At 64.3% G+C, this 16224-nt stretch overlaps 1 protein-coding gene and 1 long non-coding RNA gene across 6 annotated transcripts in view; both read right to left on the bottom strand.

The window, feature by feature from the left end:
• Positions 1 to 3101: 3101 nt before the first annotated feature.
• C23H7orf50 (chromosome 23 C7orf50 homolog) overlaps positions 3102 to 16224 on the bottom strand; it is a 66746-nt gene continuing 53623 nt past the window's right edge. For 3 of the 5 annotated variants that reach the window (XM_055562697.1, XM_055562695.1, XM_055562698.1), the window contains exons 3-5: positions 8447 to 8619; positions 5229 to 5310; positions 3729 to 4846 (exon numbers count right to left, since the gene is read on the bottom strand). In XM_055562697.1, coding sequence (XP_055418672.1) covers positions 4574 to 4846; positions 5229 to 5310; positions 8447 to 8619 — 528 coding nt within the window. In that variant the 3' untranslated portion in view covers positions 3729 to 4573. The other 2 variants (XM_055562696.1, XM_055562699.1) reach the window with 2 other exon arrangements.
• Positions 12086 to 15917, bottom strand: LOC129638126 (uncharacterized). The gene is made up of 2 exons (XR_008707712.1): positions 15820 to 15917; positions 12086 to 15220 (listed from the first exon to the last, which is right to left on the bottom strand). It is a non-coding gene; the product is annotated as an uncharacterized LOC129638126 (long non-coding RNA).

Here is a 16224-nt window from a genome sequence, read left to right as displayed (position 1 = left end):
ACGGGCTGTGTGTCCCGGGCCAGGGAGCCTCATCTGGGCACCGTGGGGGATGGGGTGCCCCCCCCCACAGCCCGAGGGCCCCTCCCAGCATGGCTCTCCTCTCCAGCTCCCAGGCCCCACAGCCCAGGGCAGAGCTGGGTCCCCTCCCAGTCCGCCCCCAGACCCTGGGCATTGCTGCTGCCTCTGTCTACACCAGGTCCCCTGCCAGCCCTCCGGGAACCCCTCAACAGGTGCCACACCCCCACATTCCCACAGGCACCTCGGGCTTCCTGCTGCACCCTCTCCCATGTTCCCCTCCCCACTGGCCCTCATCCGGTTCCCCAGCAGGGCCCGCATCACCAGCCAACACCTGCCAGGCACAGGGGTGTCACCCACCTGAACTTGGGGTACAGGGAGATAGGCAGGGCTGCTGGGCCCCATGGCGACGTCCACCCAGAGGCCAACCTCGGACCAGCGTTCCCGGCTTGCTCCGCATCGCACCAGGCCCTGGGCCCACCAGGACCCCTGCAGACCCTACCCTGTTCTCAGGGCTCCTGGGTGCCCTGTGGGCCGTGGGCCAGTCGAGGGAGAGCTGCTGCCCAGAGTGGGTCAGCCAGGCTGGGGTGGGACGGGTCGTAGGAGTCTGCAGGGAGGCCTCCTCCGAGAGCTCTTGACCTACAATCCCCCAGGGCCCTCCCCACGAGCCAGCTCTTGATCTCTCGGTGGAGGCCGCACTCTGAGGGTCAAGGAGTAGGGGGCGGCATGCAGGAGGTCAGCTGAGATCACAGCCCTGCCTGCCCAACACCACCTCTGCGAGTGGGACACAGGCAATCAAGGCATGGTTTCCGCCCTCCTGGAGCTCAGAGCTCACCGACTGAACCGACAGGACCGAGGGAGGCATGGGGTCCTGGTTCCCGGCTGGGGCCGTAGGGCCTTCCCGCACGGAGTGTCGGTGACCACATGGGGAGGCTGCCCTTGGGGCGTGAGCTGGTGAGCAGGACAGGGGCGGGGTGAGGAACTGGGTGACAAGGCGCGTTTCCCTCCAGAGGTTCAAATGGAACGACCCAGGACACAGCGGTCAGCACACAGATCTTGGGGGGAGAGGCGGGGAGGGAGAAGCTTCCGGAGAATCTGGGCGGGGCTGCGGGCGCCGCGCGTGGGTGCACCGGTGCCAGTGGGCCTGGGGAGGGGAGGGTGGAGGGCCGCCGAGTCCTTCTCTTCTCTGGATTTGTCTCTTTACTTGGCTGGGTTGGGCTTTCATTGCCCCACTGACCCCAGGCCAGTGCCCTGTGCTCCTGGAAACCAGGGGAGCCGAGGGCAGCGGTCCCCACCTGCCTGCCGTCAAATCAGTAATAGGCGCACTGCTCACCAGTGCGGGGGGGGGGGGGGGGGGGTGGAGCCTGGGCGGTTCCTCTCGGAAATGGGCTTGGTTCCCCCCAATCGCTGAACCTCCTCCAGGGTCAGAAATCGTGAGGACCGGCTCTGATTTCCAAACCCCACGACTGCGTGCATTTCGTTTTTCTCCAGAACTTAAAAATAAAGGAAGTCGGTCGCACAGTGGTGTCCGACTCTGTGCGATCTCACGGACTGTAGCCCACCTGGTCCTCTGTCCATGGAATTCTCCAGGCAAGAATACTGGAGTGGGTGCCGTTCCCTTGTCCAGGGGATCTTCCTGACCCAGGGATTGAACCCAGGTCGCCTGCATTGCAGGTGGATTCCTCACCAACTGAGCCACTAACTTAAAGTGTTCCTAATTTGTAGGCATCATGACGGCTTTTAACTCGAGCTCGCTCGGGCACACGTGTCCGGGTGGGGGTGGGGCACATGTGTCTGGTGGCATGGGGCTCACACGTACTTTCCAGCCCCATGTCTCTAGGACCTGAGGCCCTGGGCGTGGGGTGGAGGCTGCTGGCTTCAGTCCTGATCCTAGTCACCCCCCCCCACCCCCCCCACCACCGAGGCTGGCGGAGCCTCAGACTCAGGAACATCGGACTTCCTGCCGAAAGTACCCTGGCCGAGTCCCACCAGGGGGCCCCAGCAGGCCTGAGGCTGGAGGGTCAGGGGCTCCAGGGAGACAGAATGTCCCGTGGCCTCCCATACCTGCACCCTGAGCGATGGCCAGGTCCCAGGGGACAGCGTGGTGCAGAGGGCAGCTGACAACCATGCCAGTCAGGCTGTGCTGTGACCCCCGGCTCATGGCATCCTGAGCTGAAGGTTTAAGTTGGCAATTTCCCTTTTTTCCCCCGAATAACTCAGCGAAGTCAGTGACTTCCAAGGCGGCCTCACTTATGGCTCGCGGGACCTCCATCCTGTCAGGAGGAAACTGGTGGTGGTGCGCTGGCTGCTTGAGTCAGCGAGCTCCAGGGCTCGAGGGCTTAATTGCTGCGAGGTGGGTGGGATCTTAGTTTCCCCGGCCAGGGATTGAAGCCTCGTTCCCCGCATTGCGGGGTGGATGCTTCACCACTGGACCACCAGGGCAGTCCTGTGTCCTCTTCCTGTCGGTCTGAAACACCTAGGCGTTGGATTCGGGGCTGAGAGAACATGCCTCGCCCTGGGCACAGCGGAGAGATTGGGGGGTGGGTGGGCAGAGGCCCCGGACGCGACTGGGAACCACGGTGACCCCAGGGGTGTCCTTGCGTGGTAGAGGTGGGGAACCCCGTTTCTGGGCTGAAGCTCTAGTAGGCATGAATCTTTGTGGGGAACAGGTGGGAGCTCCACCTGTGATCTCCATGCCCCGTGGCCCATCTTGGGGGCTTGGTTCCCAGGGCTCAGAGCACCACAGCTTCAGGTCCTCAGTCACCTCACCCCCGGCCCCAGCAGCATGTCCGCAATCGCTGGACGCCGACCACACCCAAGGGCAGAGCACCAGACCCAGTGGACCAACACCCATCCCCACCCATCCAACTGTCTGAGGCGGCCCGGCCACTCCCTGAACACGGGCGCTCCACTGGGGACCAAGGACTGGGCAGTGCTAGGTCCCTGCCGGCGCCTGGAAATGTGGGCTGCAGAGCAGATGTCAGCCCCATGGTCAGAAGCTCCACCCGAGGGGCTCCCCCAGACATCACCCCAGGGAGGCCACAGAGCCTACACTCACGCCCCTGGGCAGAAAACGAGTCACATGATGAGCCATGGCCCCCAGGGGCCTGTTTTTATTGAAATACAGCCAGGGGCAGGCACGATGGACCCCAGCCCGGCCATCAGCAAAGGCAGGCAGGTGGCCAGGCAGAGGCACAGGAGGGACCATCAGATGGAGGAGGGGGCCACACCCCCACGCGGATGGGCCGCAGCTGACAGGAAAGGCCAGCTCTGACCTCTAGGATAGTCCTGGTAGAAAGATAAGACGTTTCCCGCAAAAAGCACCTTCCGTGGGAGCCTGCGGGCCACCGGGAGACCAGGTCATTTCAGAGTGACCTCGTTCTACCGTGGAGGAGGTAACTCGTCATCCCCTCTAAAGAGTCCCTGGTCGAGGAATCAAGAGAGAGAGGCGGGCCCTCCAGGGCGCAGGGCCCTTGCCCTCGCTGGGGTCCACTGGGCCCAGGGGCCCCCAAGCCACCCGCTAGGAGAGCAGCTGCAGCACCTGCCGGGCACGCTGGGTCCCCCCGGGAGGCAGGGCGACGGCGCCCGCCTCGTCCAGCTCCCGCATCAGCGCCTCCGCCTTCTGCACCGTCAGCTCGCGGGCACGGCCCCTGAGCCCCTCCAGGTAGGCCAGCAGGGCGGGGAAGTGCTCGTCAGGGACCTGGAAGGGGCGGGAATGTCGTCAGGGCCGGCGGGTGGAGCTTGGAGACACCGGGCGTCCAGGCTCCCAGACATTCCCGGGACAGGCTCTCCTTACGCTCCAGGGGCTGGCAGACGTCAGCCCTCTGAAATGCCGCTAACAGTAGGTAGATTGTTTTTAGAGACAGAACTCTCTTAGGACAAAGAGATTCCAGGAAAAAGCTGACAGCGTTCTGGGGCGGAGACGGATGAGGGTGCCCAGTCTCAGGAAGAGGAAGTTTAGGCTGAGACCCAGGAGTCCTGCTCAGCCCCTTCCGACCCCTAGCCGCGCGGCTCTTCTAGAAGCAGGAGCAAGGGCGGGGCTGAAACAGGGGCTGGGGTCCACCTGAGAAGCGGCTGGCGCCCCACGGACTTCAGAACCTGAGAAGGGGCGAGTGGGGAGGGGTACAGGGAAGGGGCGCGCGTTTCCAGCCTCTACACCCCGCGTGCCGCCCCACAGCTCAGGACCTCCTCCACGGAAGTCTCCACCCCGTCCCTTGCACGCAGAGGCGGCCCTCGACGTCCCCACGGGTGGAGCCCCTCATAACTGGGATGAATCTGATGCTCGTCAAGGTGGATAGGACAGCTCCAAATAAACGGATTACAGCTCGTCCAAATTCGGGCGAGTCTAGGCTGATGCGAAACTCTCAGCCCACGGTGGGGTTGTGGCGGGGCGGGGAGGCATCGGAAGGAGACAGAGAGGCTCCGGACAGGGTCACTGAGGGGCAGGGAGTGCGAGACACGCGGCAGCTGCCCCAGCTCAAAGCAGCCCCCAGGCACGCGCCCGTCACTTAAGGAATCAGGAGACGCTACAGGAACAAACCTGACAGCCACCCCCGAGTCACATGACTGACATCAGGGTCAAGCCACCGCGGACCGGCCACGCCCGGCCCACCATGCCGGGCACACAAGTGCCACGCAGCTGCCCTCTGTGAGCACGCGGGGCCGGGCGGGTCCCGGGCGAGCGCAGTTCTGCAGAGATGGTGGGACCGTTGCCTGGTGGATGCCCCATCTTCGGAGATGCGCACCGCGGAGGAGCTGTGGCGGGGCAGAGGGGACAGGACCTCCAAGCACACGGACCGCAGCCTTCCTGGAGTGGCAGCCACTTCCCGCACTGGGAGCCGGGAGCCCCATGGCTGAGTCCAGCCGCTGGGCAAAGCCGGCAGCCTTCTGTCCCCAACCCCCAGGGGTCCCTCCCTCTGAGCCCAGTTTCATCTCTGGAAGACGGAGGGCTCAGCGGGGTTCTCCCACGCGGCCTCCATGAGCTCCATGATTCTTTGTCCTCCTAACAGACAGGCCACGGGAAGGGGAGGACTTCCCCGGAAACCCCTGGAAGGAGGCTGAGTCCAGTGTGGCCCAAGCAGGTGCTGCCAGCCAGTCCTCCCCCTCCATCACAGAGAGACCTGACCACATCCTCAGCCCCCTGGGTGTGCACCAACCTCCCCTGGCCCCTGACTGTGTACAGGCCTCCCCACCCGCGGGGGGAGGAGCCACACCTGATCGCGGTCATACATATGCAGCAGCAGCCAGGTCTGCCTTGTCTTCTGGAACCTCCAGTCCTCGTGCTTCTGGGCCCAGCTGGGGAGCAAGGACAGAGTGGCTCAGGTCCCGAAGGGGAAACGCCGGCGGCCTCTCCCTGATGAGGGCCAGGGCGTCTGCAGAGGATCCTGCCAGGGAGGGCAGCCGGGGTAGGGGTGGGGGTGGGGCAGAATCGCAGAGGTGTCCGCCAGGTTTCTGCTCGCCTGCTGGTGGCCCTCGGCCGGGATGTCAGGCCCAGGGGGGCACAAGGCCACTTTCAGCTCTGCATGGCCACTGTTTTATGATTCTAATGAGAATACCCTGAATTTCACAAACTCGGTCCTCCTTCTAGAAACACGGATGAGGCAGAGTCACCCGGATTACCAGGGGGGCAGGCACAGCCTTCCTGACCTGGAGGATGGGGAAGGGGAGGCAGGGAGCAGCCAGGACCCCTCGACCTCGAGGGCCACGCAGGGGTCCCCGTGGCCTTGGATGTGCTCGCCCCCGGGTGACCAGGACACTGGGCAGACCCCAGGCCGACCCAGAGCCCAGGGGAGGCCTGAACGCTGGGACGGAGGCCCCAAGGCGGATGGAGGTCTGGGGCACGGCGCTGCCGGCTGCATGGGAGGGGCGGAGGGCGACTCCCCAGCTGCAGAACCCCGTAACGCGTGCACCCGAGACAGGGCCCCGCTCAGCCTTCTGCACCCACAGGGGCGCGTGGGCCCGGCTGCGGCCTAGAAGCGGCCCAAGGAAGGGCCATCAGACCAGGGAGTCAGCGGTCCCCCACCATCCCCTCACGCTCCTCTGCTGGCACGACTGGGGGTGGGGGAAGGCCCGTGTGGGCCACCCAGAGGGGGCCCCGCTGCCCTGGGACCTCTCCGATGGTGGTGATCAAGGAGCCGCCTCTCATCGTCCACCTGGGCCAGTGGAGGGCCCTCCCCTGCGCTTCCCTCCCGGGGGGACACAGTCACACAGAGACGCGCGACTCTCGGGTGGAGGGCGCGGTCCCCGCAGCGTAGCGCCCTCTGGTGGGGCCCCCGCGAGCCGCCTTCCCAGCAGGTCCGCGGGAAGGCTGCCCGCCCGCCCGCTGGCCGCGCCCGCTGTGGGGACCCAGCCCCTCACATCCCCCGCTCTACAGAGTTCTCCTCCCCGAGGGGTTTGCCTCCTGCTACAGCTGATAGGCCTTTAAGAAAAAGAACACCCACCCCGCCCCCAACCTGTGGTTCCACCCCCATTGCGCCCTGGCCCATTCACCTCCCCTGAAAACCTCACTTCCCCTCGCGTCTCAGGGTCCCTCCTGAGAAGTCAGAGGGTTTGGGGCTCCACCGGCCCTGTCCCCTCACTGCTGGCGTGGACAAGCAGGGTGTCTGCCCAAAACAGTGCCTCCTCCCTGATGGTCAACTCAATGCCCGTGTGGTCAGCGGGGCCCCAGAGGTGGCTCCAGGGTCTGGGGGCGTTTTACTGGCTCCAGATGCCCTGTCCTCGGGGAGCAATGAGCACTGGGCTGGGGCCTTGGGAGTGTGGGGCCCCAAAGAAACCCAGAGGCAGCTCGCAGACACACCAGGGCCACGTGAACATCGCCCCAGTGCCCGGGGCCCCGGTGGGGGAGGGCCTGCAGGTGAAGGACCTGTGTGATTGCAGTGAGGCCGGAGGTCAGCAGGGAGGAAGCACTGGCTGTCGTGTGCGTGGGGGGTGGGGGGCAGCAAGGGCTGGGCCCGGCCTCCCAGAGGGGCCGCCGCCCCGTGAGCAGCCCCCTGAGGATGCTCTTTCTTCCCAGACGAGGAGAGGCCAGTTCAGGTGCCACCCATGGGGCAGGGCCCAGGAGTGAGGTGTCTCCTGCGACCACTGGAAGCTGGCCCTCCAGGGATCGAGGGTGGGTCCACCACCCGCTCCCTGGGACCACCACCTTCAGAGCTGCCCCCAAGTGCCAGTGGGCCCCGAGCCTGTGGCTGCTGCTGCAGGGGGAAGCGCCTGGATGGGACCAGGTGTAAACGAGGGGCCTGGTCCCAGTGGCACCCCCCCACCTCGCAGAGAACAGCCCAGGCCCAGGGTCAGGGAAGGCTGCTCCACCAGGTGGCTCCTGCCCCCTGGGCTCCACACGGTCAAGGGTGGTCGCTGCAGGGCGAGGACCGGCAGCTAAAGGTGGATTTCCTACAGGCAGCGGGCAAGTCTCAGTGGGGAGCGTGCCCCCGCCCCGCGAGGAATCCCAGCAGGGCCAAGGCCCCCCGCCCCCACTTTGTGCCCGGCTCTGATGGGCTGGGGGGAATGCAGGCCCCAATCTGTCCAACAGGGGCGTTAGCCCTGCCCAGGCCCAGGGCGGGGTCCCCAGGCTCTAGCATTTCCCCAAAGGAGGGGAAAAGAAAGGGAAGGAGAGGGGAGGGGAGCGGAGTTGAACAGAATGGCTGCCCTGCAACTGACTCCCAGGGCTCAGCCCTGTCTAGGGATGGGGAGGATTCTGCCCTATACCAAGCCCCAGGGAGCCTGGGCAAAGCAGCTCCTTCTAAGAAGGCGGCTCCAGAATCCCACCGTCTGCATGGCGCCCTTCCTGGCCGACCTCTGGGTTCACTCTGCACACGTGCGCAGGCCTGTCTGCCCTCCCAGACTGCTCCAAGGGCCCCCCAGCAGCCCTGCTTCTGAACTGGCTCCGGGCCACCAACCCCAGTTCCTGGCTGGGTGTCCAGGATCCCATGAAAGAACAGTTCCTGGAGGGAAGCGTGCAGTGTGTGTGACGGTGGGGGTGGTAACGATGCTGAGGGTGGGAACACAGAAGGACAGAGATGGCTGACATGGTGGTGATGGGGTGACGGGGTGACGGGGGTGGGGGTGATGGGGTGGTGATGGGGTGGTGATGGGCTACGGGGGTGGTGACGGGGTGACTGGGGAGGGGGTGATGGGGGTGGTGATGGGGGTGGCGGTGATGGGGCTGGTGATGGGGTGACGGGTGGGGGTGACAGGTGGGGGTGACGGGGGTGGTGATGGGGTGACAGGTGGGGGTGACGGGGTGGGGGTGATGGGGTGACGGGTGGGGGTGACGGGGGTGGTGATGGGGTGACGGCCGACGGTGGCACTGAGACGCCACCTCCACCATGTGCCCCTGAGCCTTTCAAGGAAACCCTGAGACCGTCGTCTTGTCCGGTGCTTGCTTGACCCTCGTTTTCTTGATGAGATGCAGGCCCAGCGCCCCGACCCCGCTCACCTGCACAGGTACTCCAGGGCCAGCGCGGCCCCTGAGCGCTTGACTGCAGGGCTTGGAGCCGCAGCGATGCCCGCCTCCCGCAGCCGCCTCCGTGCTTCTTTCTTCTGCTCCTTCTTCAGCTTCCTCTCCAGGACCCTCTGCTCCTCCGGGGACGGGGACGCGGATGCAGACCCCTAAAAGCGCAGGGACCGCCGTGAGGGTGTTGGAAGGGGGCAGCACAGGATCTGGGACCCCCAAGGCCCCTCTGCCCCGGACCCGGGGGAGCTGCACGTGCCTGCAAGGACCGTCCCCCAGGCCTGAGGGCAGCAGGAGGGGCGGGGGCGCCAGGTCTGTGATGCAACCCGCCCTGCCCCGCCCTGCCGGACCTCCCCGGAAGCTGACGCGGCGACTTCAGTGGGGTGCAGGCCCGGAGCCCTGGGCGCTGCCCCCGCACACCCCTGTGTTTAGAGCCTGCACACCAGAAAGTGAGGCACAGTGGGGCCTCTGGCAGGCAGGGTCCTCCTAGATGCCAACCCCTGACACCCTTTCTGCTCCCACGCCACACCCACTCCTTCCGGAATCTTCTAAAACAAGAGAGATGCTCTCTCCAGCTGCTCCCGCCTTCTCCTGGAATCAGCTGGGGTTTACCCGCCTGCGTGGAGCTTCAGGGCTGCACCCTGTAACTCCCGGCAGCCCTGACGTGAGACACGCCGCCCACCGGCACAGGAGGCGCCTTCCCTGGGGTGGGGGCAGGTTCCAGAACAGCCGGAGGACAGGACAGCAGGGCCCCGACCTGGCTGCCCCAGGGCGCGTGCGCGCTTTAAGAATCACATTCGTGCCTAAAATACCAACACCAGTCACGGCCAGACTCCTGCTGATGGAATAAAATCAGATTTTTAAAACAGCATATTCTTCGCTGGAGTAACACTGGCTTGTAACACTATGTGAGTCCCTGCTTCTGAGGACCCTAAGTTGCTTCAGTCGCGTCTTGACTCTGCAATCCTATGGCCTGTATGCAGCCAGGCTCCTCTGTCCATGGGATTCTTGGGCAAGAGTAATGGAGTGGTTTGCTATGCCCTCCTCCAGGAGATCTTCCCGACCCAGGGACTCATGCACTGGCAGGTTGGGTCTTTACCACTAGCGCCGCCTGGGAAGCACTCGCTTCCATCTGGCCCCTGGGGTTGACCCTCGTGCTGCCCACCCCACCCCTGCCTCCGAGTCTGTAACCACCACCCTATCCTCTGCATCCTCCTGTTTGCCTGCTTGTGTCGCAGAGTCCACGTGTGTGAAATCACAGAGGTTTATTCCAGCACGATGGGCTCCAGGTCCATGTATGCTGTTGCAGATCCAAAGTGCAGCGGGCTGGGGTCTAGAAGATACCCCCAGGCTCATGGAGAAGCCCACATTGAAGGACGCAGGGAGCCCGGCCCCTCTGAGCCACATAGCGGGCATCACACTGGCCACTGAGCCTCAAGTCCCGGGGAAGGTCCTGGGGATGAGCCAACACTCACCCCCAAGGGAGGCCAGCAGGTCGGGCAGGTCAGGGAAGGGACAGGAGGGGGTCTCCTAGGACATGGGGGTCCCAGCCACCCGTCTGATCTCACAGGGTGCTGGCTGCTGCCCCCAGGCCAGAGGAGACGCCCTCATCAGAGACCTGGCGGGAATGGAGCTGAGTGCCTATCCCCGAGGGCTCGTGGGGGGCCCCGTGGGCCCCGTGATGGCCCGAGGTACCGCTGTCCCCATGGAGGGGTACAGGAAGGAGGCTGGCAGGGGATCTGGCCCCCACTGCAGAGCAGCAGCAGGAATGTGAGCCAGCATGGATCTGGGAGGGCGGGACATGGACCCAGGCATCCCAGGAGGCCAGGGCAGTGGGGGGACCTGAAGGGTCCATCTGCTCCTCCATCAGTACACATGGAGGGCTGGCACCCTGCCCACACTCAGGTGGCCAAGGGTCCTGGTTACAAATAGGCTTCTTCCAGCCATTCTTCCCTTCCCTCCGCCTCGGGGAGCAGAGTCTTCAGCCACAAGGAGGCTGGCAGGCCCAGCACAGACCCGGGAAGGCAGAGGGGTCTGATAGCTGGGTCAGGGTCCCTTCTCTGTGGCCCTCCTGCACCCTGATCCTGTGCCACGCTCAGGGGAGGCTTTCCTGAGTTCCGTGTGCATGTGGAGATAGCCAGTCAGTGTAGCTCCCTGGGGCCTCTCAGGTCCCACCGTGTGGGGTGCCTGGACCACTTCAGCCTCCCAGACCACACGCAGGGGTTCCCACCGGAGCCTGGACCCTTTGTCGGCTCTCGCTCAGAGGCGCTGATGCTTGGGAAGGGGGCAGGGAGTCTGCCTCTCCACCCTTAGGGTCCCAGGTCTGAGGAGGGGCCAAGCAAGGGTCAGCTGGGACGGCCTGAGTGGGGGTCGTGCTGGGGGCCCTCGCCATGTCATGCTGATGGGTTACACCATGGCTTCAGATTGGCACGGGCCTGGCGGGCTCTCCTTCCTTAGACCCTCAGAGATCCCAAGCTGCCTGGGCCCGTCTCTGGTCTCAAGCCACCCCTCAGGCCTCACGGCGGGGCTGTGGCCCCACTGGGAGTGGGGATGAGATCTCTCCAGCAACTCACAGGAGCTGAGGGGCCCTGGGGTGGGCCGACCTGGCGGGGGGACGGCAGTGCCCATCACCCACATGGGCCCCAGAAGCCTCCTGCTGTAAACAGGACAGCCCAGGGGTCCAGCTCCCCTGCCCCGCCAGCACCCGCAGGTGCCTGGACTCGGCTGGACCAGCAGGACGTGCCCCCCAAGTGGGACTTCGGGGGGAAGGGGGCTGCTCCTGGCTGACCACTGATATAGGGGCAGGGGAGGCTGGGGTGGGGGCCGGCTAGCTGCAAGGCAGCACCCCCACCCACCAGCCCATAACCCACACGCTGTGTCCAGGTGAAACCTCTCCACCGGCCCATAACCCACATTCTCTGTCTGGGTAAAACCCCTCAACCAACCCCACACAATCAGTAGACTAGAAAGGTGTGTGAAAAGTCCTCGTCAGTAACGGATGAGCCTGAGCCAGGTCTGAGCTGTAAGGCGAGACCTCGCCCCGGCGTGAAGGCTGGGGTCCCAGTCACAGTGGCCCTGGTGTGTGTGTGTGTGGGCGGCAGAGTCCAGTCCTCTGCTCGGCTGTCTGCCCACAGGCCGGACAGCACCACAAAGGGCACAACTCTCCAGAACTGCTCAGAGCCCAGGGTGCTCCTCAACCACAGGTCTCTCTCTGTCCAACAACTGCCAAGGCCTGGAGCCCTGCCTCCTCTCGCAGAGCTCAGGGCTGCAGGCCGGGGGCCTCCCCAGGCCATACAGCCCAGTCTTCCTTCCGGTCTGAAGCCGGGCATCCCGGGCAGGAAGCCCCGTCCCTGTCTGCAGCTCCCAGGGGACACTGCTCCACTCTGAGAACTGAGCTTTCACCATATGCGTTACTGCTATTATTAAAACTCAAAAGGGTAACTCGCAATGTAGAGGAGGAAATGGTAACCCACTTGTGTCCCTGCCTGGGAAATCCCGGGGACAGAGGAGCCTGGTGGGCCACAGTCCACGGGGCCTCACCGAGTCAGACACGACTGAGCGACCGAGCGCTACTCGCAGTAGCCAATTACTCTTTCCTTTTCCGAAAATAAAGAACAAGAGAGTGTTTCCTACGTTACTTTAATAAAACTTTGTATTTTGAAATTATAAAACCTGGACAGCAACAGACGCCACGAGCCCTCCACCCAGCCTCCCTACACACTCACAGCAGAAACACGGGAGACACAGATATTTAAGTTACCCCTAAAAATACAAAACGCAGGTACAAACCGCTGGGTTCTTTAGGGGCTCATTCCCCCAAAGCATGACGCTGAGTGACCTCTGCTGATCCAGAAAGTGCTGTTTGCCCTTCTTTTATTTGCAGTGCCCTGGTTAAAACAATTCCAAACAACTTTAGGAAGCACAGGACACAGGGCTGCCGTGGGTCCTGGCCCTGCAGAGGCGCTGGTGCTGGCGGGAAGCAGACGCGGGCTCTGGCCTCGAGGAGCGCACGGCCGGACCAAGTGAGCTCCTGGAGGACAGGGACAGCGGCTGCCTCGGCTGGGCGGCCCTCAGAGCTGGGCCCTCCATCCGGACGCTGCAGGGCCTTCAGATGAGGGAACCAGACCAGATTACAGCATACGGCCTCCTTGCATCATCAACCCACCCGGCACAGGAACACGAGGGGACACAGTGAGACGTCCCTGTCCCCCGCCCTGCAGCCCCCTACCCCGGGGCCGCTCTCATCGACTGGCAACACGTACAGTGGAAGGAAACGCTAAGACCCAGTCAGCCCCGAACGGGCGAGACGGAGCCCGCGCTCAGACGCCGCCAGGCCCAGCCCAAGTCTCCAGCTCTGACACCTCGCAGGGCCCCGGGCTCTCCCTAGGAAGGGCGTCCCTTTCCCAAGCCCACCCCTGCCCTTCCAGCCTCTTCTGCGCAGGGCTCGGACAGTAAGACAAACACATCAGATCCTCTTTACACACACCCACAAATCCTGCAGGAGACCACCTCCTCAGTTACAGAGGAAGAGGGGAGGGTTTCAGGGGTCTCAACATAGCCATGGACTGACGGCCCTCCCAGACAAGCCAGGGCTCTGGGGAGGGTCTTTCACATTAAACTTTTCAAACCCTGCGGCCTTGGCCGCAAGCAGGACCTGCTCTCCACCTGGGTGGGAGACACTGGCCCTTGTCAAAGACCAGCTTCGGAACCAAGGCTCTGAGCCTGGAGGTACACTCAGCGGGCTGGGGGCACCAGGGATCACAGACTTAACTTTCATTCTGCTTCTCTTGTGACCCAAGAATTAAAATGAACGTTTATGTCCACATGCACGAGAAAAGCCAGAAGACACAGGATACACAGATTAGGGTGCCAAAGCCAGGGAGCCGGTGACCAGCCGGACAAATCCTTTCAAGGCCCCCAAGCTTCCGCCTGCATGACCTGGGGGCGGGGCGGGGACCTCCCAAGGTTGTGCTGGACCACCTTCTGGTTTCCTCTGGCCAGGAGTGGGGTGGTGGTGGTGGTGTCCCAGCCAGAACAGACTGTGAGCCCCAACCCGTGTCCAAGGGGAGGCCTGGTATGAACCCCCTGAGACGGAAACCCTGTTTATAAAGATCAGATTCGATTTCTGGAAACAGAAAATCCTAAGATGCTGCAAATGCTACTTCACTCACTACCTTTCCAAAGGCCGTCCATCTGCTCCTGCCCGTGAATGGACAAGGGAGCAAAGCCAGGCTAGGGCTTTGGGGGAGGGCTGGGAGGCAGGACCCCCCCCCCGCCCCCCACGCTGGGGAGGAGCCGTGGGGATGGGGGAGCCCTCGGGGACTTGTGGTCACAGGAGAGCCAAGTGCAACGAAAATGCAAACAAGCCCCCCTCCCCCCACCGGTCAGCCAGTGGGGGCAGTGAGCATCATGCCCGCTGGCAGGCACACGGTCAGCACCACCCCGCGAGGCCCAGGGCCTGGACACGGGGAACCTGCTGCACCCAGCACCTGCCCCCCAGGGCGCTGTGTGCAGGCCCACATGGTCCCCGGGGATACAGCAGAGGGGCCGCAGAGCACACAACACGCGGCGTTGGGAAGATCCCCAGCCCTCCCATGTAGGGCTGAGGTGAGGCCCCACCGTCAGCTCCAAGTCTGGGAGCAACTCCGCCTCCAGAGGCCACCGGCTCCCCGGTGAGCTGGGCCAGCGAGTCCTCTCACCGGGTTTAGCGGGAGCCGCCTGCGTCTACTGACTCACGGGGGGAAACCTGGCTCCTCACCCAGCCTTCAGGGCCTTTTAAGGACAGGAAAGGCTGCCTGCCCGCTTCCTCCCCACAGCCCCTCCCAGCTACAGGGGGCAGGCATCCTCATGAACCCCCAAACCTCATCGCTTCCCAGAATCTCAGCCAGGCTTCCAGGCTGATGAGCCCACATCCAGGGAGCACACCGGCATCAGCCGTCCTCTGCAGGAGCTTTGATGTCCATGCGGTGCACTGCCCCGTGGGCCTTCCTTGGCTTTTAAGGAAAGAGGGTAATGTTCAACCCTCCCTGAAACCTTCACTACTGGGAGGCCCACACAGGCTTGCAGCCCCGCTGCCCTCTGCTCAGTCAACAGCCTAACTAACGTGGGCCATCCCAGCTATCGGAAGGCAAAGGTCACCCGGGCTCCACTGGCAGAGTTCCAAGCAGCCGCTGCGCTCCGCAGACCACGGCTCCGCCCGCCTGGGCCCGAGCGAGTCCGCTGCCCTTTAATCTTTGGAGACGTGAGGCCCGCGAGGGGTTCAGGCTGCATTTTGCATTTAACCTGGAAACACTGTTCCGGCAGAACAGTCAGCACCGGTAGAGCTGGCTGAAACGTCAAGTACAGGAGCTGGGAGTCTAGAAGCAACTTTCAACACGCAGAAGGCGTCATTCCCAGCAACTGCCGAAAAATCAGCGAAGTTGTTCCTAGTTTGGCAGCCCTGATCTTGCCGTTTAAAGGAAAACCAGACTCATTTTAAGAAATGCGTACAAGACCTCTTCCCCGCGCAGTCGAGGTGGGCCCGAGCACCAGGTTCCCACTCCGACACTGCTTCCCTCAAAGCAAAACCCCACGTTTCTGCACAGGATTTTCGATCACGTTTTCGCCCCGCGGCGACCCAGCAGGCTCTGGACAGTCGTCCTCAGCGGCTCCCGAGCCCCGGGCCCTTCGGAGAGAAGCCTGCACGACCAGGGCCGAGTGCGGACCCCTCCACCCGGGCCTCTCGGGGACCCGGCGGCCCTCCAGGCACCAGAATGAGGACTGTTCGGGGAAAAAGACAAAAGAAAGCACGTTACTACCTCATCACTTCGCTTGTTGTTAAATGTAATTTCGCCCATCACTTCAAAACACTAGGGAACTACTGGCTGGCTTTTTTTCTCACTTCTCAAGAATTCTTGAGTGTAACAATGAATTAAAAAAACGTCACAGAGCCAAGTAACCAGTTCCTCACACCCAAGCGATTTCGCAAGCAAAGCGGTAAATGCTCGGGCGGGTGCCGCCCCCAGGCCCTGACATTTAACGCTGCGGGGGCGGGCCTCGCGGGGCCACGGAGGCCTCCGGCTACGGAGGCCCGAGTGCGGGGCCCCACGAGGGGACAGCCCGGGGGCGCGGTGCAGACGCCGCCTGCCGGCAGAGCGGGAAGACGCGCGGGGTTCCGGAACTCGCGCGGGGGCAGAGGGCCCTAGGCCTCGGCGGCAGGGGTATGGGCCGAGGCGCGGTTCGAGGCCCGGGCCCGCTCCGCGGCGAGCGCGCCCAGGCCGGGCCTCCGCCCCGAGTCCGCGGTCCGCAGGGCGCCGCCCCCGCCCCGCGGGACGAGCCCCCGAACCCCCCACGGCCCCCTCCCGGCCCGGAGCACTGACCTCCGGCTCTCCGGCCGCCAAGTGTAGCCGAGAGCGCGGCGCCTCCTGGCCGCCGCAGCCCCCGCGCACTGCGCATGTCAGGCCGGCCGGGCTCGGCTGGAACCAGATCCAGCCGGCTGGGCGGTGACGCAGGCGCGGCGGGGCGCGAAGGCGGGGCTGCCGGCGCGTGGGCGGTGACGCAAGCGCGGCGGGGCGCGTGGGCGGGGCCGCGGGCGGGCGGGGACGGTCTGCACCGGCTGGCAAGGCCGAGGGCCACAGGCCTGGAGCAAGTCTAGAGGCCAGGCCTCGCCTCCAGCTCCCCTCAGTGCACAGGGGAGCAGATACACCACGCGGTGCAGTCACCTCGGACGCACGCGCGCCGACCACAGGCTGGGTCCTGCCCGCGGACTGGAGCGCCACTTCAGC

This window comes from Bubalus kerabau, chromosome 23 (assembly GCF_029407905.1).
Source record: "Bubalus kerabau isolate K-KA32 ecotype Philippines breed swamp buffalo chromosome 23, PCC_UOA_SB_1v2, whole genome shotgun sequence".
Classification (NCBI taxonomy): Eukaryota; Metazoa; Chordata; class Mammalia; order Artiodactyla; family Bovidae; genus Bubalus; species Bubalus kerabau.
Note: the sequence above shows the minus strand (reverse complement) of the source record. Positions and strands in the feature narration are given on the sequence as shown.